Source organism: Delphinus delphis, chromosome 15, assembly GCF_949987515.2.
Source record: "Delphinus delphis chromosome 15, mDelDel1.2, whole genome shotgun sequence".
In the NCBI taxonomy this organism is placed as follows: Eukaryota; Metazoa; Chordata; class Mammalia; order Artiodactyla; family Delphinidae; genus Delphinus; species Delphinus delphis.
This window is the reverse complement of record NC_082697.1, coordinates 36,881,051-36,905,954: the sequence shown is the minus strand read 5'-3', so window position 1 is coordinate 36,905,954 and position 24,904 is coordinate 36,881,051. Positions and strand designations below refer to the sequence as shown.

Below are 24,904 nucleotides of genomic sequence, written 5' to 3'. Positions count from 1 at the left end.
GATGTGCAGCTGGTAAATGGCAGAGTGAGGATTCAAATCTACCGACTACAAAACCACACTTTTAACCCGCTCACCCAAGTGTTCATGTAAAGATCAGTATAGAGGAGGGTATAGAGAAGAGTATTTCCTTCTCAAGTTCAGCTCCTGTATATACATTCTTATAGCACACACCGTTGGTGCCCATCCAGAGCCCTGGGGTTCCTTTTCCCATAAGGCGCACCCACCCATGCAGCAAGCTGCTGAATGCTTTCCAGCCAGTAGTTCCCAACGTGACCCAATTCACTGAATTGCCCTTGAGCACTGGAATAGCCTTACTGGTACCCTCTCTAGCCTGTAGTCTGTAACTGATTGACCTGGGAATCCAGAAGCCCAGAGCCTTTGCCTGGTGCTCCACAGCTCCCCACAGGTTGGATGGAAGCTGGGGTTTCACCAGAAAGCTCCCCTGTGCTTGGCTTCTTTTCCCTTCCCTGGCCTGCTTCCCTCACCTGGTCTCCCTGGGACCATTTCCTTAACACATCACTTGCACCTGACTTCTTGGCTCAGCGTCTCCTTCTGAGAGAATCTTAACTAAGTCAATATATATAAGGGAATAAAAGAGGCAAATACTAATAAAATCACTTTGGTATGCTGGACTTCTGGGTTGACTTGTATTTTTTGTCTTCTGTTGTTTGTTTTTTATTGTAAATTAATATTCAATGTAAAAAATAAAACAGATGAGCAAAATAAGATAACAGTCAATTCATAATTCTAAAATCCAGAAAAATTACTATTTATGTGTGTTGCATATCTACAAGTCTGAAATTACTATTCATACTATTTATAATATTTTTAACTTAACATTTTTAAGTTTGACAGACTGTCTTTTTATGCCAGTAAAATGCCCTCTACAAAATATTTTTTATTCTTATATAGGATTCTGTACAATAATTTTGTGGGAGGGGGCCAAGCTCCCAGGTGATGTTGATGCTGTTGATTGATGGACCACTCTTTGAATAGCACTAATGGCCTTATGGGGCATCAAAGAACTTTGGCTTTGCTCTGTTTGAGTTTAGAGTTAAACCCAAAATAAAGTTAGTCACTTGAATGTCTCCTCACACAATTCTCATTCAAGCATGTTGTTGAGTCATTCAAATGATTATAAACACTTGATATATATGAGAGAGAATAGGATTTGACATTAACACTTTCTCGCAGTTTATGTTTGCAGATGGTTGAGGGTGATCACAGAACAGCACTATCTATGAAACTGGCATTGAGAATGTGTTGTATTCACCGGGTGATAGCAGAGAATTGTAGACTCTGAAAATCTCCCATTGCAGACTCATTTTCCTTGCTCCCAAATGAAACCATGGATAGTCATCTTCCCTCACATTCAAGAAATAAAGAGTCCTCTAGTTACTTAAGGAAACAAAATGTCTTGTCCTCAGGAGCTAGCTTGAAGGAGCTTCCACTGGCCAAATCAGGAACAATTTGAGCACCAAAATAAATAATGGTAGTAAGTGATTGTAACCCATTAAGCGAAAAAGAAAACCGTGAGTCCATACTGATTACATAACCAATACACAAATTAATGGTGAAGAAGAGAAAGCTCTGACCAACAATACAAAACCAACTAAGAAATGTAGAAAGAATGATGAGATTAGAACATAATTTTATGGCAACCATCACTGTAATAATTTTTTCAGGCAAAAGTCATCCATGAGTGTTAAAATTAGAGGGTGAAAGTCATGGGAGTAACAGGAAATTTACGTAGTTTCAAAGGATGTATCCATGAGATTTTATTAAGTACAAAAGGAAAAAGAGTAACTTTACAGAGGAGAAACCAAGTACATACCACTTTTAATCAAGGGATGAAAGGTGACAAAGTTTACATCCCATAGCAACATCATGTGCCTCCTGATATGATGTACTGAAAAGGGCACACCATCATGTCAGTGGTCTTCCTGCCTAAGATGCATCACCTGAATCTATTCTTGAGGAAATGTAAGACAAATCAGACCCAATTAACAACCATTTTACAAAATAACTAGCCTGTCTTCTAATATACCAATGCCATAAAAAAACAAAATCTAATCCATATCACTTATGATGTGTGAGAACAAAACTGCTTTCTTAATGGATTAAAAACGACTTCTCTTCCCTAATATCAAATTGTTTTCATCCATTTCCACTAAAATGATATCTTTAACAAACATAATGGTGTAAATCTTGTAAATTCTTTGACGATGACACTATGCTTATAACAAAAAATGCCATGTATTCTACTACATTCTTGAGGGAAATTGGGAGATTTATGCAGAATAACATGCAGTTCATTGCAAAATAAAACACACCTTCTCTAGACAGCTCAGAATATTTATAGCTGTTAAAGCAAAAACAAATATTTGGTTACTTGTGGATTGTTTTGGCTTTAATGGAAATATCTACTTTCTCCAACGTTTGGTCCCTGGGCCTCAAAATGTTTATCCCAAGAAGCAACTGCTGTGATTTAGGTCTTGAAGGCAGCTTTCAATGCTTGCGCTTTCTCTGTGATGTGCTTCTCAAAGGGCATCATGAAGTCATCAAAATCTACCTCGTACGAGAACCGCTCCCGGCGCAGTTCCCTCTTCCTGATCAGCTCTGCTGTGGTGGCTTTGGGACTCCAGATCTTAAATAAACAACCACATCCAGAGCAGGTGTGAATATGATGGCCAATAAACATGCCAATATCCAGACAATCTTCAAGATGGTTAATTTAAAACTATCAAATTTATTTCTAAATCTCTTTTATCTCTTACACAACATTTTTGGTTATGTGGGCATCGCTGTTTCTGATGGTGACTATTTGGACAACTGAAATGCTCTTCAGTTACCTCTCTGATGACCCTTAGGCCAGCTGCTGATCATTTTTAGGATGTCAAAACCAGGAAGCAATGGAGTTAATCGATAGTTTGGGTTTACTGCCTTTATGTCTCATGGGGAAGTCAAAATTATTTTCACAGTAGAGGGCAGAAGGAGCTGGTGGTCTCTTATTCAGCATGGCTTGATGCACATTGTCAAGACCACTCTTATTCTCCAAAGACATCTTCACCTTTTTAATTGTAGATGTTTAAGGAAGCCACTGAATAAATCCAGTCTTGATTAGTATGAAACTCCCAAGTGAGATGGTGATAGTGTGTAAAAAGAGGAAGGGTTGGGCTCTAAGGTGTACCCAGAGAAAGTACCTATAGAACTCGGTGACTACATGGCTATAAGGAATGGCACTAACTGAAGAAGATTTCAATTGTTCAAGGAAAATTAAAATGTTAATACAGAAAAGAGTAATACCAGATATTGGAAGCTATACAAGTTGGACTTACTTAGTCAGAAGTAGTAGGACCTAGAAAAAGGACACCTCCAAATAATAACTAGAAAAGATAAGGACATTTGGGTGCTCTGCATAAAAAGTATTTGAAAAATGACATCATGAGTTTATACCATGTTATGATCTTTCTAAAGTACTTACCCTCTGTGGAATAAATGTGATATCCACTTTCTTGGTATAACCACTGGTAATCAATGAATTGAGGTAAGCCACATTATCCTTATGCACCTTCTTTTTCTCCACTATGGTTGGTACAGTATACATTGATGAAAGTGGCTCCTGGAAACAAGACCAAAAAAAAAACCTGTCAATTGCAAAAACCTATATATACTTCCTAACGTTATTTGCTGTTCCGCATCTTACTCTGAAGCCAGAAAAAACTAAAAATGCTACTATACAAATTATAATTTGAAATGAAATAGAATATTATTATAATTTTGAGTGAGGAGAGAGCATTCGTTTGCCTTGTTTAACTTTATTTAATTAGTATTAGTGACAGATCACAAAAGTTTTTCAGATATCCATCCTTGACCTGTGGACATTATTAATCAGAAGGGTGTATTCCTACCAAAATGATAATGGTGCATGTATCAGGAGCTTTAGCTGATCAATCCTCCTTCACCTCTGGCCATCCTTACTCTCTTCCTCTATGCTTACTACTCTCTGTTGTCTGCCTATCATCCCTTCAACTCTATCTACTTCCTACCACCTACATTTCTCTAACCCTTTCTAATTTGATAGCATTAAAGCTTTTCCTTCCTGAATTTCATCCCCTATCCTATGTCAGCCAAGGATCTCTAGGGATCCATCTGCTTCCCTAAAAGAAGCTTTCAGTCTAGAAATGTACTTAAAGCTTCCTGCTAATGAATGACAAATTCTTGGTGTCTCAGAAATCCCCATAAACAACAACCTCGATCTTCTGCTGCTAATTTAGAGGCACCCAAACCATTCCAGATTACCAGGGACAATTTGACACCTTTAAAACCTTCTAGAGTTATTTTGCAGGATATCCAAGTTACATATCCCTGGGTTCATAGTAATCATTAAAATTCTTTGGGAGTGGGGTGGTAAGGTGGGTAGTGAAAGATTATGAAACCAAAATGAAGGAAAATCATGTTTTACTTCATTTCTCATAAGGGTTACTCTTCTTCCCCTTTTGGGGCCATCCCATCAAATCTGTATAATTCAGGTCTGAGTGTATACATATCCAATACCAGTTATTTTTTCCAACATTCTAATGGTATTTAGTTGAACCAACTGGTTTTTGTGTGGGTTCTGTTTGCAATGAGTACTTTTTAGGCTTTTCAGTAACAGGAACTTTCTTGCTAGATATTTCTTTAATACTATTGCATAATGGTGCTGAAAACATGGACTGCGTATTATTTGCCCATGTCCTGTAACAATATGTAAATGGTGCCGCAGCCCCACCAGTTACTAATGGGAGGTCAACTGCTTTTCATACCTCTTCTTTCTTAATCTCAGGGCCTTCAGTCTTCACTTTAAGCAGTGGCTTGCCTTTTGTTTTTTGAGTTTCTGCTGGTTTTGGCAAGTTATCCAGCTTTTCCTTAATCAAACCAATTATTCTATAGTCAGCATAAGCCTTTGCAACATCCATGGCACTATGCCCTGCTCAAAACATAAATTCAGAGTTTCATTAAACAGATTAATAATAAAACATGTAGCAAAATCTCAGCACATCAGCTCTAAGCATGCAGTACCAAGGGTGATTACTGAAGTGAATGGTATGTATAAAGTCACAGAGCTGGATCAGATACTCTCTAAAGTGGCACCAGCTCTACAATCTCATCATTTAGAGTGCCATTTACCAAGCAAAACCATTTATTCTTGTTAATTATTTTGAGCATGTTTCTTAAAAAGTTGATAGGAAATAGTGGTAGATTACATTTTGAATATCTGAGTGCTGGTTCTCTCCCCACAGTGCACACATTCCTTTGTGTGTGACAATTTTACATTGTCCTCCCCTTCCCATGATGGAAGGAGGTGTATTCAAAAAGGCCTGGGAAACTGGAGGTCTCAAGTGCTCTATGCAGATTGCTGGGTATTATGACACCTGTAACGTCCTCAGGCAGGCCTAACAATATTACCTGTGACTCAGAGGCAGCCTGAAGCAGCCAGAGATACTGAAGTTCCTTCAGATCCAAAGGAAGCAATGGGTTCCACTCTAAGAAAATAACACCTCCACGTATTTACATGGGATATTTATGACATAGGTAGGCTTCCCATTTCCATTCCTAGAAAGAGCCTCAATTCAGGAATGATTTGTCCAACTTTAGAAGGAATCCAAAGTCTACAGAGGCTTCAAACTATGCCGATTATTAGGAATTGACTGTTAAGACAAAGTGATGACTCATGATGTGATCTGCAGACTGGTGTCAGTCTACAAACTAATGGTTACACAGCCACAGTGAAATAAATACAGGGATTAAGAGTAAATGTTTTTTTACATTTAGAAATTTTTATAGCAATTTTATGTCATTTAAATCCAATGATAAAAAAAAAGTTTGGACTTGTATTTTATGGGCTTTTTCCTCTTCATTTTTCTAAATCATTTTCATTGTATTTTGCAAAAGTCTCCATCCACAATGGATCACCAACATAAAGAACTGGTTCTTTCACACCAATGATTTGAGAAGCACTGTGTATACGATAAAGTTCCATAACATTTACTCAGGTTTGTTTTTGCAGCAGTGACTCAAGGGAAAATGTGGTCCTACAAGAATAGATTTAAACGGGTTTGGAAACTAACATAAATCCTCCTTTTCTAACCCTAATCACCCATAATGAGAACACATGCCTTTTCTATTCTCCAGCTGGAATTTAGCACCAATATCAAGTAGGTATTTTACAGTATCCAGTCTACAGCTCTCAATGGCTCTACTTAAGGGGGTTGAGTTGTTGATTGAAAGGGCATCTACCACGGCTCCAGATTTAACAAGAAGCTCAACAATATCCTGTTGGCCGGCATGGCATGCAAAATGAAGCGGAGTCCACAGAAAATTATCTGTTGCATTGACGTTAGCCCTGTAAAATGAGGTAGATGCATGAGCTAAAAATATGGGTTATTCCAAGCACTAGAGGATAAAAATGCTAAGGAAGATATCATAGTTTTATCAGGTTTTTCAACTGAAAACCAAGGAAGGTTTGGGTCAAGTTAAATTCTGTGCCATAATTTTTCTTGACCTGTGTCCTTCATTTTATAACAGTCTTAACTTTGTGTATATATACATTTTGTTTAGTTTAAAAGGTGCTTAGACCCTAAGGGTTACAATTTTAACCCTTAGATCCTTAGGTTACAATTGTAACCTAAGGGCTACAATTTTGCATCATTAAAATCAGGGAAAAACTGGATCCGATGAAAGATCAAAGCTAACAGGAAACAGAAAAGTTATATTATTTCATTTTGTATCTACTTTCTCTGTATGTTATGAATTTTTAAATGCACCTTCATTATTAAAATTTTAAGCATTATAATGTATCAAAATTTTGTATCAAAAAATGATACAAATGAACTTATTTACAAAACCGAAACAGACTCATAGACTTCCAAAACAAACTTGTGGTTGCCAAAGGGGAAAGGTGAGGGGGTGGGATAAATTGGGAGTTTGTGATTAACATATACACACTACTATATTTAAAATAAATAATGAACAAGAACCTACTGTATAGCACAGGGAACTCTACTCAATATTCTGTAATTATATATGAAAAGAATCTGAAAAAGAATGGATATGTATATGTATAACTGAATCACTTTGCTATACACCTGAAACTAGAGCAACATTTTAAATCAACTATACTCCAATATTAAATGAAAAAAGAAAATTAATTCTTTTGATTTTATTGAAAGCAATAAATCATCCAGAAACTATGAAAAGATAAAATAAAATTTTAGTCCTATTTAAAAATTCTCTGCCCAACACTTCACATTGTCATTAGTTGCTTTATACTCCCTCTCTATAATAAACACATTTAAATCCTTCTTTGAAGTTAAACATTATAGTAATAATAACAATAATATCTTTTATCAAGTCTGCAATTACTGGGCTACTAAGTGCTTTACATATTTTAACTCATTTAATCTTCAACAAATCCTGTGAGCTGAGTTCCATTAGAACCCCCTTATAAAAATGAGAAAACTGAGGCACAAAAAGGTTAAGAAAGTTACCCCAGGTTATTCAGCAATGGTAAAAAGAAGGACTTAAGCCTGAGAAATTGCTTTAGATTTAAAAGTTAAACTAAATGTCATGCTTTGTTATTTTAAAGATATTTACAAATGAACCAAGGAAAGGGGAATGAAATGGTGCTTAGTCATTATGGCTACCAACAAATTGCTTGAATTTGTTGGGATCCTCTCCAAAAAAAAAAAGAAAGAAAGAAAGAAAAAAGAGACAGATTTAAAAATGACTCCATGTAAAGTGAGTACGTTCTAGAGATCTGCTCTACAATATTATAATCACTATAGTGATTATAGTTAGCAATATTGTACCCTACACTTAAAATTTAAGAGGGTAGATCTCATGCTGTCTGTTCTTACCACAATAAAAAGATTGTTTTTAATTTAAAATAAAATAAAAAGCAACTCCACATCATGTAGGTAAAGCTCTGAGACCAAATTAAATTGTCTTGGGAGGCCAGGGATACCTAATCAGAAGGCTTTGTTTTCCCTCAGAGAGAAAACTTCTTGGCCTTCACTTTGTGCATAGCTGTTATTGGCAAACGGTCTTTGTGTACACACACTCCTATGTTCCGTTAGCCTGGTTCCCAGTATAGGATCTATTTGTGATCTGGACTTCAGGAATGAAGCCCTTTCTTGCACTACTTAAATTCTGGAGCTGAATGTGTCTTAGCCTTCCTTGAAATGTGAAGGCTCCCAAAAATCTAAATTTCACTCAACCAAAAGTCATACCCTTTTTCAAGAAGAAACTTGACCGCATCTATGTTTCCACTGGCACATGCAGTCATTAGGGGTGTCTTGTAATAATTATCCTTCATATCCACAGGTATTCCTGATTCAAACGCCTTTTTCAGAGATGCCAGGTCTCCCGCCTTGGTGATAAAATTAATGTTTGAAAAGACCTTCCCTGGATCATCAATGTACCAAGCAGAGTCATCCTGAATGGGATGTTCGGGTGGATGATCTCCGTTAAAGCGATTGCAATCAGTTACATGCTTGTAGGTTTCAATCATGTAACAAGGCAGCCCACCTTCGCTCTGGCGTGGAAACACGTGGTCAGGGATGATGCAGATTGGGAAGGGTAAAACAAACTTGCCTTTTTTGGCTTTTTTGGCCATCCCTTTTTTAATTTTCTTAGGTCCATAGGATCCCAGGACATAAGACTTGCTTAAGTATTTGGTTCCTTTAAAGAAATCGTTAATGTTGACCCCTCCGCCCCGGACTTTTTCGTGAAGTTGAGCTATGGTAGCTATCTGTTCTGAGCTCATAAAATCTTGCCTCTCCTCCAGCGCCAGCACAAAGTCTTCCTTGGTGACTGTCCCATCGCCCCTGTCCACAAACGAAAGGGCTTCCCGAAGGAAAGTCTCATGTTCTATGGACCAATCGTGAAGTTTCAGGTACAATTGTGGATTCGGATTTTGGGCTCCTGGCCGGGCCAGTTTATTAGCGATTTGCTCCGCCCGCCGTATTTCTTTGGTGGCTGCTTTAAAGCCGCCTTCCTTAGCCAAGGCCCTGGGCGTTTTATGCTCCAAATTCTTCCATTTCAGATCACATCCTAAAACAGGAAGCATCATGATTATAATGGTGCCAAGGCATCTGCATGACTCCACAAATGACATGCATCCAACAGTTTTTAAAGTTTCTAGTGATTAATCAAAAGTTGCTCCCCAAATTACTTGTATATAGAGGTAAGCACATTTAGCTCTTATAACTACAAAATTAAGCTATGATTTTTTTTTTTTTCCGTGAGCTTTACTTTGGTGAATTCTGAGGGAGATATGTTTCCTGTTGATAGTATCTTTTCCCAAAGGATTAGGACATTAATCCCTATAGATATTTGAAACAAATATCATATTGGGATACTTGCTAAGGAGGCTTCCTGACTAGCGGGAAAGAGTAAGGGTGACATTTGAATTTGGAAGGAAGCTGGATTCAAACAGCTTAAATAGGACCTTAGGAACTCAGGATGATAACTGACACCTGCTTCTTTTGAACGATTATGACTAAATCTGTGTAAAATCTTAAACTATGCTTTAACTGTATTCTACATGAAGTTAGTGTAATTTATATTGACCTGCTGTTTTGCAGTAAGGTCATGGGAACAGCCTAACAGAAGAAAAAGTAATTTGTTCATCAAACGTGAAAGAATAAGAACTGTGCAATTAGGCATTAAAATTCGTTTTCCTTTTTGGACCCTTACTTAAAATGATGGGACCAACATTATATGTAAGCATTCTCCAAAGAAATAAACTTTTCTGAATGCATCAAGGAGTCTACTTAATGCTATCAAGAAGGCTGTGTTGTCTGTAATAAATGTCTGGAGACACTAAAAACCCATTATAAGTCAGACTATGAAGATGCTCTTTCTAGTGTTTTGAATCTAGAAGGCTCTTCTGTTGCTTTGCAAGCATCACATAATCAAAAAAGATTCTCTAACCTCAGTATCTCTAGCATCCAAAATGTAAAGGTCGCCGAATGCAAAAATAAAACCCGTCCCTCCAACACTTTATAGTTTTATTCCTTATCAAAAAGAAAATTAATTACCAGTGTTTTTCAACATTAGCACTTCCTATGGCATTGTCAAAAATTAAAATTTTATGTGAAGGCTGATAATTTTACTAGTGATAGAAAAACTCAAAAAGAGCATTGGAGCAATAAAGATTCTAAAATTTTTATATTGGACAGTTTGAAGAATAGTGACTTATTGGGAAAGGGACCTGAGACTGGTCTCAACAGTATAATTCCACAGCATAATAATTACATAGTATAATTCCATAGTCATCTTGAGTATGCTGTTTTTATTTAGCTTTTTCGCTTATTCAGGGTGTCTGGGGGTTTATCTACCATCTCCCAATCCACTCCTATATTCAGCCCAGCACTAAGGATCAAAGGGTTTTAAAGCGGCTTTATCTTGCCTTCTTCTGCTCCCAGTTTCCTCCCTGTTAGAAATTTTGTGTGGATAAAAGACGCCAACATCCCAGCTTAAAGATATGAAGGCATTTTCTTCTCTCTTTGATTTTGTCTCCTCTTTTATCATTAGTAAATAAAGATTCATTCATTCCCTTTGTGATTTATGTGCCTCTGTGGCTGAGATACTCAACTTTCAGCTGACTGCTGGCAAAAGGCCCAAGAGAAGGAGAACCCTGAACAGGGGCTTCAGGAGAACTATTCCAAACTCCCCTCTTCTCCCCTGGATCTGGCCTCACACTGCCTACAGGGAGTTGTAAATTACTCTAGGGACAAGATCAGGGACAAAAGAGGAGCATACTGAGGAAGGTAGTTTAATGTGGGAAAGGAATCCAGCCCTCACATTTAAGAATAAAAGAGGCTACACTCAGGGAGTTTACTCAGAAATGAGCATTTCGTGACCAATGGTTTCTTGCTGCTCTGATTGCCTTAGATAAGCAATTGCCTGGTATGGAAATAGGTCACCCACATAGGATCTGGTGGTTGTACTTCCAAACATGCTACAGAACTCAGAACATTTTCAGACATTTATTTCAGAAACACAGCCTAGTCTTGTGAGCCAGCCAGGAGGATGAAACTTTTCTGCATCACCAGGCAAGGCCTTTGGCAGGCTCTGGCTCTTTACTTCTCAATTTGCTTTCTCTGATTTTATCCCAGGAGTACATAAATGGTAGAGTATATATTGGGCGATGTTTGTCCCAATAAGAAAGGAATCAGCATGTTAAAGTTGAAGAAGCTTGTCTCAATCTGGGCAGATCTTTAGTTTCTAGAAATACACAATGTTAAAAATGAAGTGTCAGAATAATCTGCTGATGGTAACAGCTTTGAAAATAAGACTGATGAGACAGTTGATGACAGCAAAAATTGCAGTTGATATATTTTCCTTTATCTGCTTTGTATTTTAGGGGAATGGGGAAAGAATGTGAGCTTTGTATAACGTGAAAAAAGTCAAAGTGGACCAGTTATTACACCATTAGTTATGCAGGCACGTTAGTCTTATTTATAACGTTAGTGGTTACAGTATAGGCTCTCTCAGATCCCAGTGACTTCAAAATTTCTGTTCCTCTGTAGAAGACAGGAAAATAAAAACACTTTCTCTGCTCTATTATAAAGTTGTTGAACTTTAAGTTTCTGCCCATTTCTCATAAACTGGAAAAAAAAAAAAAAACACTACCGTAACATTCAGCAGAATGCAGCTCCCTCTCTAACAAAGAGTTAATAACTTTGAATGTACATTTAATTAGCATGTAATTAACACCAAATAGATCCAAATCTTTAACCTTAATTGGCTAATATTACTATTTTAAGGAATACATTAAGCTATACAAAACATAGTTTATATTCCTAAGTTAATAATTATTTGAAAGCTACAGAAAAATCTAAAATAATAAATATTACTTATATTCCAAATGTTCCATGAAATTTTTCATTTATTTCATGTGTTTCTTCCCAAAATATTTCCTCTATAATTTAAAATTACCCAGAAATGTTATCTATGAACTTGACATGATAGTACCTTTTTAAAAATAAAATAATTAAGAATGCAAACTAAAAGACATGGTGTCTAGTGTTTGTCTTTTTTTAGATTGATATTTACATTTTTAAATAGGAATTTAATAACTATAAGCATCTTAATAATTGGTTGACTCATAAACAATTCTCTTTAGATTTTTAATAATAACCTAAAAATACTTGAGAAATGAATTTTTATCACCTTCAAGGCCAGATTCATGATTTAACAGAAGGTAAATAAGAAAAAAAGTTTAATTTTCTTTCTACATATATGTGTGAGATAAGCAACTGACATTTGACAGGCTGAAATTCTCTGCTCATCTACAGTGAGGGAAAATTATAAATTCTTTAGGCATGAAATTGGTAGACCATTTTACCTCGCTGAGATATATATTTACAGCAATCTGCAAAACCACCCATAGCAGCATAATGAAGTGGTGTGTTGCCATTCATTGCAATCAGCCCCATGTCTCCGTCGTAGGCAAAGAGAAGCTTCAATATCTGCAAAATAAATAGTGGATATTGTAGAGGAATAGGAATGTACATTTACTGAATGAAAACTGGGACCTAGACCTGTGCTATCCAGAGTGTCAATTTGAATTAAATTAAAATGAATTAAATAGAAAACAAATTTTAAAAATTCAGTTCCTTACTTCCACTAGCCACAGTTCAAGTACTCAAAAACCACAAGTGTAGTGTATTGTACCACATTGTACAGCACAGATACAGAACAATTCCATCACTGCCAGAAGTTCTATCAAACAACATTGATCTAGAGTATAGAAAACTCTATACTCAGCTGGGGAACTACTGTTTTGAAGTAAATTTAGGCAATTTTAGAAAGCATCAGACTATGGCAAGCATCATCAGGGGAGCAAATTCTTTACCAAACAGATGTGACTTCTACTGTGATATATACTTTTATTGCAGGGAAGAGATGCTATGACAAAAGTAAAGATAATTATGTTAAAACTCAGAAAAACTCAGTAAAGAAATTTTAGATATAATTCAGAATTTAAAAAAATAGGATAGCATCGATTTCTATTTTGTTTCTGCAATATCACTGTACCTATGAGATATCCTTTGCTGATATATCCAGATAATAAGAATACTTAGAGTTAAAAATTTAGATGAGTCATTAGATGCCTCAAACATCAGGGAGATGAGTATATTGGCATTGTTCTCCCCACCGTGAAAATTCTAATGTGTAATGGAGTCATAAAATGGAGTAATCCCAGTTGGCAAAACCTTTAAGCTGTCATAATTAAAAATATAGAAAAACATTATTAGCAATATTAAAAGAATAAGTTAGCAAGCAGATAAAACTGAATAAAGAGCTAAAATATATTTTGAAGGTTAATATTTGGTTTAAAATATAGTTTTAGAATTATTTTGGAAAATCAAGATGATAACTCAGAAAAAATTCTATCAGTGTAACCTACATGATATTTTAAGATGTTGAGAAAAAGAAGAGAATATTTTTAGCAACAAAATTTAAAGCAAAGAGTAGATTATTACATCAAAAAAGCCTCCTTTGGCAGCAAAGTGTGCGGCGTGATGTCTGTCATTGTCAAATGCATTCACGTCACCTCCTCTTTCCAATATCCCTCGAACTAGTTCTACCACTCCTTCTCTTGATGCTTCCATTAAAGCCGTGCGACCTGTGGACTGGACGTGAAACAGATCAGATGCTGTTTATCCCTGTCATACTAAATAACATATTCCGTATAAATATGTCTAAATCCATTTGGCCTTAGAGTCACACTGACACGTTCAGTTCTGTACAGTTTTATTGGTTTCACGTAACAAATAGGAAAAATGAAGCCAGTAAAATGGGTCAGTGTCCAAAATGTAGAATTCTAAAATCAGAGTCAAGGTCACACCAAAAGTCCCTGTAAGAACATCATGCTGAAAAATGCAGTTTCTTGTAAAGAAAGTAGAGCATTAAGGGAGAAAAGAGGGTAAAACACATGCTAAAATTAGGCTATAGGTGTTTTCCAATGAGAAGAAAATCTATTTTTATTGTTGGGAAATGACAATTAAAAGATAAGAAAACTGAATAAAATTAGCCAAATGAGGAGAGGGAGCAAAATGATTAAGGGGAACAGCAGAACTACATATTTTCTTTTGAAGAAGATAAATTTTTATTAGGCATCAGTAATATCTTTTCTATTTCCTGTAATGATCTTTTAACATTATACATAATAAATACCAATTTTCCAAACATAATTAGGAAATAGATTGTAGAATCATGGCCATGCCATATAAAGATGATGAAAGTATATCATCTTAAAGTATTTTGAACAGAAATGAACAGTCTAAACTAACAGGATAATTTTATCATATTCAAATGAAAAAATACACTAATAGAGATTATTAGTGTATTGAAATTTTTTTCTATAATTGAAAAAAGGAATATTTATAATCACAGGAATAGTCATACTGAGTTGACAGCATTTGGATTGGCTCCTTTTTCCAAAAATGTCAGGCACACATCTTTAACATCATGTGCTTCTTCACAAGCTCTAAGGAATATTGGCTTTCCTTCATAGGTACAATTGTTGACATCTGCACCATGTTCCAAGGCAATCAGTGCACAGCGATAATGCCTCTTAGTAGGTAAAATGCAGTAAAACAAAATACCTGTAGAAAAATAGAATCCCCAAAGAATACTTAATTAGTAGTCTCTCTATATTTGGATCACATAGGAAGGAACAAACAATAATTTACAAATTCATAATTAGCTAGCTGAAGGAGATAGAGCAAAGATGTTTATGCCTTGGTTTTCCCTCTGAAATCAACTGAAACACCAAGACAGAGATACCAGAAAAGAAACCCAATCTCATATAAGAGCCAGAAAACAATCATAACCAAAATGTGATAAGACTTTGTTTGGGAAGAATTTGAGTGCTGGGATGTGAGCTCCGGTTGACCCTGGGTATTTGGCATCCTGCAGTCTATACCCCAGTGTCCCTTCTTGGAATATACAGGGGTGTGTGTGCCAGAGGACTATTGGTGGATCCCTGGATCCCCTCTGAAACTGCAGAGTGGCAAAGGAGATGGTACATAATGATGAAATGTGCAGATCAGCCATGTTTATAGGAAGCAGGCTGTCTGTACAGTAGCAGTGAGAAGAAAAACTAGATGGCAAGGGGCTCTGACATTTTGGCAAATAATTTTGTTTACTGAAGAGAGAAAAATGCTAAATCTTCATACCCAGCACCTGTGACATACAGACCCTCAACATAACCCATGTCAAAAATGTACTACAGACCTGGGGTATTGTTTATATTCCCCTGGTAAGAAAGTCAGGTAAACAGCAGTCAAACTTCAGACTGACTTTGTAATGACTTGACTCTAAAAAGAGGCTTCATTCAAAGAGGAACAATAATCAACAAGAAACCAGCATGTGACCTATGAAAAAATATACTGAAAGAAAGGTAAGGAAAGAAACTTGATGACAAACATAGGCAAAAATTATATACTCAAAAAACTATACGACATGAAAATTATTGACTGACCCATTTCCATGACAACAAAGAAATCAAATACATTTTTTTCTGAAACAAAAGTGCAAAGCTAGACTGAACTTATAATAAATACTTCTAGGACAATAAAAGATAAATAGAAGGAAAAGTTGAATTTGAGCAAGCAAAGCTTAAAAAAAGAAATGGTAGAGAAAAATATTGTAAAACCACTAAGGAAATGAAAGTGGTTCATGTTGGAAGCAGGAAAAAGGAGAGCAGACATCGCCAAAACCATGGTCAGGGACATGGAAGAAAAACCTGAAAGAACTTGAAAGAAAAATGTAACTGAAATGATGCAAGAGTTTAAATGTTCTAGAGAGGCAAAGAATATTTAACATGTATGTAATTGGTATTCAAAAATAAAAGAACAAATGGAACAGAAAGAAATGGAGAGATATAATAGAAGAAAACTCTCTTGAAGGAAAAACCTAGATCTGACAGAGTATACTGAGTCTCAGGAAAAATTGATTAAGAACAATCCATAAGATGGTGCCTAGGTAAAGCTAGGTAAGAAAGTGTCCTGTGAGCATCCAGTTAAAAATTCAAGTCATTTCTAAAGAGAAAAAGTCAAGCTGGCTGCAAGACTTTGGTACAGCAACATTCAGTGCTAGAAAATAACCAAAATAGCTCTACAATGTCACTTGGAATAGAAAACAGAGAATTTTTAATACTCAGTCAAGGTATTGTTCATATATAAAAGTGATGGACAATAAGTTTAAAGATGCAAGAAATCAAAAGATATAAGCCCAAAGGAGTGAGCTAAACTACTTGATGACAAAAATGAGTCTAACAGGGGATCAACAGAGAATATGTGACTAAAAGACCCTTGATAGATGTTGAATCCCTTCAACCATTGAACCAAAGTTCAATCACCTTAGGAATTCTAGATACAGAAAATAATATTGTAATTCACAGTAATGTAGAAATAATAATGTAATTTAACAAAACTTGGAGGGAAGAGAGGGAAGGAGAGACAGTGTAATCATTTGATTTTCTTTATCTTTTACTGCTGGAGTTTGAGATATTATTTAAAACAGATAAAGAGATAGATGCTTATTATTTAAAGGTATGAAAAGAATCACTGAAAGAACTAAAATGATTTTAATGTACTAAAATTAGGTACTGGAAGGGAGGTAAAGGAGGTGAGAGGAAGGGTTCTTGTACCAATCTCATCTTTCATAGAGAAATATTAATGAATACTGTTTAAAGTGCTAATTCAATAAACAGAGTATTAAGTATATGTAACGCTGTCCAGTTAGCCATTAAAAGAACTAAAAACATACCATTAATTTTAGAAAATGTGAGAAGGAAAATATATACACACAGCAAAACAAAACACAGAACACATGGACCATAGAGGAAAATATTTTTATACATATTTGTGTATTTATATAAATTAAATATATTATGTTTTCATAATATAAAATAAGTGACAGTTCTGATGCCAAACCTATGGAGCATCTAGATAAATGTAAATTGGATAAACTCTACCATTAAAATAAAAATACAATGTATGTGAAAATAGAAACCAAAATATATCTCTTATAAACATGCATCTAAAATAGAGTTACTCAAACAGTTAAAAATAGAAAGATGGTCAAGGACATGGTTGAAAATATAAAATCAAAGACAGAGAAGTCATAGTAGGTAAGAGTGAACCCAAACAGCAATAAACAATAACAACAGCAAAATCTAGAAAATAGTGCCAGTTGAGGTTGAATTCATTACAAAGACCTTAAGGAACTTATGAAATGGCTACTTTATAATGATGGCATGTGCAACACACAGTGAAAGTCTATCCATGCTGACTATTTAAGCCACAAAGGACACAAATCAACATTCCAAGATCGAAGCAAAAACAAAAGAGAAAAACATGTATACACAATAGAACTAGCATATTGAATTGAGGACTGGGGATGCATTCCTATAAATGGGAGAACCAATGGAATGGGTGTTACAAGGAACTATTCCAGCTTTACCCTTAAAGAAAATAATTCCAGACACTGTAACTAATTTCCTAAGACAACAAATAATTTTTTGGCTTAGAGTGTTACCTTCTCCATATTCTGCAAAATTGTTCAAATAGAAAGTACAGGTTAGACCTAGAGTACATCCCTCATCCTTCTAAAGCTCCATTATTTTAACCATTTAAATGTTTGCTCATCCTTTTGAAACAATGTGCAGTGAGTCAAATGTCAATCACCAGAAAATAGGATGTTAAGGGCAGAGAGACTACAGTGGAATAAACCAAGGAGTTTGGCCAGTGGCAGCCCTTGAGCTGAGGGATGTGCAAGGTAAGCTAGGTTCACTGATGGGAAGACAAGGCCCTCTGTGCAGTAGGCATACCATGAACCACAATCAAGGCTGGAGGGAGCAGTACTAACAAGGTCACGTGTGAAACAAGATTTTGTATTTATTTCAAGTTTCCTTTTATATTTTTAATTCTTTCTATTTGATTTGTCAGGTTGTTTTTATCATACTTTGGTCTTCCAGAACCTTGGTAGGTTTAATATTAATTTGAATGAGTATAGATAACCTCATGGCTGTTGCATTTGCTACAGATACTCATTTGACCTCGTTTCCAATTTTACCTTGATTGCTTACATTTTATAATTTTAGTTTTTTATGCTATAAAATGTCTCAGACTGCTTTCTTTGTGATTTGTATCTCTGTTTCAAACTCAAGAAGGTAAACTTTTCTTTGTTACCGTTCTTCTGAATGTACTGAAGTTTCCATGAAACTCCAGGTATACAAGATGCCATTTAAAAAACTATCTCATGGTCAAATAAATATGGAAAATGTCACTGGTTTTGGTCGGTATGACAAATGTAAAATAAACATGTCTAAATTTGTTTTATCCAATGTTTCTCTAATAAATTTGGCAGCGGAATGAACCAATTTTGCATGTAGCACTTATCAATATCCCACTGATTCAGTGGCCCGTGACACACACTTTGGGAAATGATATTCTATAGAGCGTTGAGAGGTTTTTTTTCAGAATAAAACATTTTAAAACACATTTGACTCCTGAGTGCATCTGAAGTGTATTTTGTTACATGGTGCCATTAAGTAATTAAATAACTCTTCCTTTTCTTTGTCCTCTCCTCTTGTTATAAGCAAGTCACTTTTCAAATACCATGTCCACAGAGAGTTAAAAAGCAGACTCTGCTCCTGTCAGAAAACATTAATTAACATTATAAAATGGGACTCATTTCTCTAATGTGGGACTGATGTTAATGGCTTTGTACTTGAAGCAACTCTTTGGAACAACTGATTAAATCTACCAATTTATATTAAGCCTGGAGGTAATTTTCTTAGTGATTTTCATGAGGCTGTGTCACCTCCTGTCAGAACCTTGAGTTATTTGGACAAGAAGCTCCCAGATCGTGGTCTTGAAATGGGATTTGGGAGGGGAGGAGTGAGAAAGTGGGGCTATCTCACCTGAATAATCATGGAAATGCCATATCTCAAATTTTTTTTTTTTTTTTTTTTTTTTTTTTTTGCGGTACGCGGGCCTCTCACTGTTGTGGCCTCTCCCGTTGCGGAGCACAGGCTCCGGACGTGCAGGCTCAGCGGCCATGGCTCACGGGCCCAGCCGCTCCGCGGCATGTGGGATCTTCCCGGACCGGGGCACGAACCCGTGTCCCCTTCATCGGCAGGCGGACTCTCAACCACTGCGCCACCAGGGAAGCCTGCCATATCTCAAATTTTAAGCCATATTTTCAAATACATTTTTAAATGACACTAGAAAGTTGGAGTTTATGTCAGAATCCACCTTTGTCCCTCAAATTCCTAAATGCAACTACTTTCTACATTAGATTGCTCTTGAGAGCAAAACCTATATCTAGTATTACTCGAGGTTCTAAAATGTAAAAAAGAAGAGATGCTCTCCTTCATCTTTAGCTCTAAATGAGACTTTATATTTTACAATGGGTGATTGTGATTATGGAAATATTAACATGTGTCATGTTGAAAGTTCTCCATGTTAAAAAATAAAACAGATTGACTAATTCTAATATTATTTTTCAATGAGACAGTTCTCAGAACTGGCTTCCCTAAGAAATACCTGCATCATTTTCAAATCATGGGGAGATAGTGTCCTTTGGTATAAGAGTGAGAATCTAGACTTTCACTACCATGTACCATAAATAACTCATTTCTAAAGCTGGAAAGCAAAAAATGCATTTTATTGATTTCTGGCTACAAAGTGAATTGCTGGATAAAATGCTGGGAGTTCTTACCTTTTCCTTCATTATCGACAATAGTCATATCGGCCTCTGCCTTGGCTAATATTTCCATTGACAATTCGTGGCCCAGTTCTGCAGCCCTCATAGTCGGAGTACAGCCCATTTTATCTTGCACATCAGGGTGAGCACCGAGGCTCAGGAGAAAGCTGACCATATCGATGTCATTGGAAACTGAGGCTAAGTGCAGAGCACTGTTTCCATTGACGGGGTCTGTGAAATTGATGAGTTCAGGGTATCCGAGCCTAGTCAGCTTCTCTATCTGCTTCTTGTCTTTGTTCCGAACACACTGGAGAACTTTGTAGATCTGCAGGTTCTCAAGTCTTTTATCTGCTAAAGCCATATTTGACCAGCTTCTTGAAAATGCCTTTGTGGACCAAAACAAAAATTACAGCAACAAAAATCAAAGCAAAAACATATAACTCAAAGTTAATTTTGTCTTCTTTACTTTGACTAAATAATAATAATAAATGTATATATATATATATATATATATATTTTTTTTTTGCAGTACGCGGGCCTCTCACTGTTGTGGCCTCTCCTGCTGCGGAGTACAGGCTCCGGACGCGCAGGCTCACCGGCCATGGCTCACGGGCCTAGCCGCTCCACGGCATGTGGGATCTTCCCAGACCAGGGCATGAACCCGTGTCCCCTGCATTGGCAGGCAGACTCTCAACCACTGGACCACCAGGGAAGCCCGATAATAATATTTTAAGCCTTCCCTAAGAAGAGATGCTGTTTCTTATGAAACGTTATTACCATAATTTATTGCAACTAATTCATGAAAGCAGAAATTACATATAAATACAAAAATATTCAGCTAGCATAACGTTAAAATATTTCAAAACAAATCTTCCATCATAATTAACACTAGACTTGCTATGCAGTTTTCTTATTATTCCATTTAATTTTCCCTCCTTGACACAGCTTTACCATTTACCCATGAAGAAGGTGAAGCTAATTAAATTGCCAAGCTCCCCACTATAATGATCTGTACCAGCATGTTCCTCACAATGTAGAGACCACACAGATTTCAGTAGCTTAAACATGTTATAAAGAATGTGTAGAATTTTGAGGTGCTTATAAACAGGAATCTATTGAGCCCTGGGAAATACCAAAGATGTGATGGATGATTCCTGTGCCATCTTAATGTGGGAACTATGTAGGTAAATGGTTCAGAGATAACTGTAAATTTTCATAAATAATCCCACTAAGTTGCAATGAGCATTCTAATACGTAATTTTATCTCATTGTTTATTCAGTTCAAAAAAACAGTATTTTGAGTCAAGTAGTAGACCATGTTAGGTACGCCCAGCTCGTGTTTCTTCACGTTTTCTGGGAACAGAACTTCATTAACATATTGGGAATCCATTCCAGAGAGTACAGAGGTGCTATCCTAGGCCAAATCATTGCCATTGCCTTGTAATTTGTCTCACTGCTTCCACAAAAACCCTCTACAGCCCATTCTCTATTCAGTCCCCAGAAAAATCTTTGTAAAATGTAGGTTAGATAAGATCAGACCAGCTTCCACCCCCAACATTTTAGTATTACTATTTTTAAACATAAAGAAAGTTGAACACCCATATATCCCCACCACTGAGATTCTACCATTCATGCTTTTTTTTTCCATTCATGCTTTATTTGCATTATCACACATCTATCCATTCCTCTATCTATCCATCAATCTATCTTATTTTTTGATCCATTTCAAAGTAAATTGCAGACATATTCCAGCATACATATCCTTAACTGTAGTTCAATATTTGTCTACAGTTCTTTTTCTCTTCCTGGTCTTCTGAACATATAATATAATATACAAGAATTATGTGTACTATTTCTATATATAGCCATTGATAAATGCATACAACTTTGTAAACTAAACCCCTATCAAGATACAGAGCATTACCTTCACACCTGAAAGTTCTTTCCAAACTATCTTTTAAAAGTATTTCAGTAGCTTTCCATTGTAATTAGAAAAAATCCAAATCCCTCAGGGTGATGTCTTAAGGACACTTTCTCTGCCCCTCTGACCTCACTTCACTCCAGTCTCCCTCGATTTAGTGATCTCCAGCCACACACACTGGCCTTCTTTCTGGTTATGGTTCATTCCTGACTCTGGAACTTCTTGTTCCCTCTGCCTGGAGTGCTCTTTGCTCAGAATTTCTGTTGGTTGGCATTCTCACAACTCAAATTGCAGTCACCATGTTACATCATCCCTTTGTTTTATTTTTTTCACGATGAAGTGAAACATTCTATATATAAAATTTCTAGAAATCTGTAAATATAGATATATTCGATTTATGTATTGTGTGTCTCCCTCACTAGTATATGGTCTTCATGGAATAGAAGCTTTATATTTTAATTAGTATTATCTCTCCATCACCCAGAACCTGACTCCTATGTGGCATTCAATAAATATTTGCTCAATAAATGATGACTGAAAGTTAAAAGATTGAGGAATGGAAGAAATCAAAGAAAACACCTAAGTTTCTGTCTTGAGCAACCTGTGTCTGAGATGGTGAGCCCAGGATGGGGTCCAGATTTGTCAGGGAGTGAGCTAAGCTTTGAGCATGCAGAGTGAGAATTCACAAGGCAATGGTGTACATTATTCAGGGAAAGATCTGAGCCTGGTGGGTGGGGAGTTACGAGGTTTTTGGCAGTTTCAGTAAGCCCCAGACTGGGTGAGGACTGTTTATTCCTTGTGCCTCCTCCTTTGCTGCGGAGCATCAGCCATCACGTGGCTCGTGGCTTCAATGTTCTGTTTGCTGTAGCCCCTCTCTTCCCTTCTAATCTGTTTACAATGGGTGATGGACTGGGAACTGGATAAGGCAACTTGTTAGAACCATGTGTGTAAAATAGGCTCCCAGTAAGTCCTGAGCTGCCTCAGAACTTATCCAGTTGGCCTTTGCAGCTTGGCTTGGTGACATTCATTTTAGCTGGAGATTATGGTTTGTTGTATTATTATTAGCCTTATTCTGGTTAGATGCTGGGTTGTCTTACCGCATACATACATCATATACAGAATAGGATAAGATGCACCCCAAAAGCTTATTGCTTATACTGAGTTGATGCAAACTCATTTGTGAGGACAGACTTCCTAATCAGAGGCTTCAATGTTGCCTCTGAGAGCACCCACCCCTACAAAGAACCAGCAACATATGGCATTGTCCCATTCAGCTATAAGGATGAATTCAGTAGCCCATAGGTCAGTTTTACAGCTTGCGTTCCTCTTGGCTAACGCTTTGAGTTGCTGAGGAGAGAGCAAGGCCTTGTGCAGTGTCCTTCACGACCAACTGCCAAGACTGACCCCGTTGGAGGAAATGACAGAAGTCCTGCCCTCCAGTCCTGGGTTCCTTGTAAACTGTACGGCCTCTCTGATGCTCAGGAGGGTCACCACATATACACACATCTCAGTATGCATGCATAGCCCTGGGGCACCTTGGCATACCCCACGTAACCATCCATGAGCACAATCTCAAAAGATAGTGGAACAGAACAGGATTCCTTGAATTGAAGTTCATGTTTGGAGTCTGGATACTCTGAAATTATATGAAAATCTACAGGGTGTGTGTGTCCAGATGCATTTTTCCATTGTAGGGAGAGATCCATAGAGCTCATTAACTTTTCAAAGGAGCCTGTGAGGCAATGGTGGTTGGTCAGAAAGAGGAAAGGTACAGCGGAAAGAGTGCAGGATTGGAAGTGGGGAGATCTGTTGCCACCCATTGTTTTCCCTCCTCTGCATCATTATTTATACAAAGGAGTTAGATAAACCTGGACAGGTCATCTACCTAGTTCATGCCTCAGTCTCTTCATCTGTGAAATGGGGATAAGAAGAGTGCACCCTTCATGGGGCTGTGTGAAGCAGAAATGAGTTCAGCTTTGTAAAGTATTTAGACAAGTCTCTCAACACAGGCTCGCCATGAATAAATCAAACATCTATGGGTTTCAGCTCATCCATAAGCCAAGCTTTAGATGTCGGGGATTCTTTACTGTTCCGTTCAATTTTAAGGCTCAGAAAAATCGGGAAGGGAAGGTGGGTAAAATGTCACTTCAAGGGAAAGTCCAGATGGCCGGGACCATGGTGCCAAGCTCACCTCTTAGTCGCCAGGACGATCAGAGCCGAGGACGTCCGGGCACAGACGCGCCTGAGGGGGCCGGTTCTGGTTCTCTGCCGCCTGGCGCGGGTCCCAGCCACGACCTCGGGCTCCCAGAGCCCGGCTTGGGCGCCCGGACGTGAATGGTGTCCCCTTGGGCAGAGCAGGCGAGCAGGCGCGCGGGGCAGCAGGAAAGGTGGTGTGTGTGTCCATGGGCCGCGGATCCGCCGGGGGCGATCGAGCGGCCAGGTGAGCGCAGGGGGCGGGGAGGGAGCCGGCGACGCCCGCCGATTGTGAGTTTTGGCCACGCCAGCAAGGCCCCGCTGCCAGGGCAACGGCCCAGGTGCTCAGCTGGTGGGGCGGGGCGAGGCCCGTCTCCGCCCACCGTCCGCCACCCACCGCCCCTCCCGCCAGGTGGCCTGGTCTCGGCCTGGTCGCCGGCCGGGCTAGGATGCTGGAGGAGGGCTCAGCACTCTCAGAACGGGTGGCAGGGCCGCTGCGCCCATTGCTGGGGTCTCCAGGAGTCCTCCCTTCCTTCATCCTCTTCTCCTACCTCCTGCCCTCATTCAAAAAATAACTTGATCAAAAAGGTAAACCTCATATAGTGTTAATTAATTAAGTAAGCAGTAAGGTTAAATGAAAATACAATAAAATGCAAAGTAAATCTACTTGTCAGAGACAACTGCAGTAGATTCTTGTAAACTTTATTTCTCATAGATCCCAGAAATTTTCTTTGCATACTCTAGGATGTATATATACTTGAAAAGATTTATACACAAATGGGACCAAATATATCATGGAGATAGCTTTATTTCAGGGCCTACAAAGATGCCCTAACATCCCTATCCCCAAACACATGCACACTTTTTTGGAGGCATTCTGAAAGCTTTTATCTGTTTATGTGAGTATAAAATATGTATGCTTTTAAAAATAATATGTAATAGCTTCTAATTAAAAGCAGTAGTTCCTTACCCCATCTGTCCTATATTTTACACTTCATTTAAAAATATGTTTAAGGACTA

General features: G+C 37.5%; 1 protein-coding gene across 1 annotated transcript; it reads right to left on the bottom strand.

The window, feature by feature from the left end:
- Positions 1-1,770: 1,770 nt before the first annotated feature.
- Positions 1,771-24,062, bottom strand: ANKEF1 (ankyrin repeat and EF-hand domain containing 1). Its single transcript, XM_060031227.2, has 10 exons — positions 23,883-24,062; positions 19,786-20,155; positions 14,461-14,660; positions 13,536-13,685; positions 12,395-12,518; positions 8,271-9,093; positions 6,159-6,385; positions 4,806-4,969; positions 3,485-3,622; positions 1,771-2,647 (listed from the first exon to the last, which is right to left on the bottom strand). Exons 2-10 carry the CDS (start codon positions 20,129-20,131, stop codon positions 2,489-2,491), a joined length of 2,331 nt encoding a protein of 776 aa, XP_059887210.1. The 5' UTR covers positions 20,132-20,155; positions 23,883-24,062; the 3' UTR covers positions 1,771-2,488.
- Between the last annotated feature and the right edge of the window lie 842 nt (positions 24,063-24,904).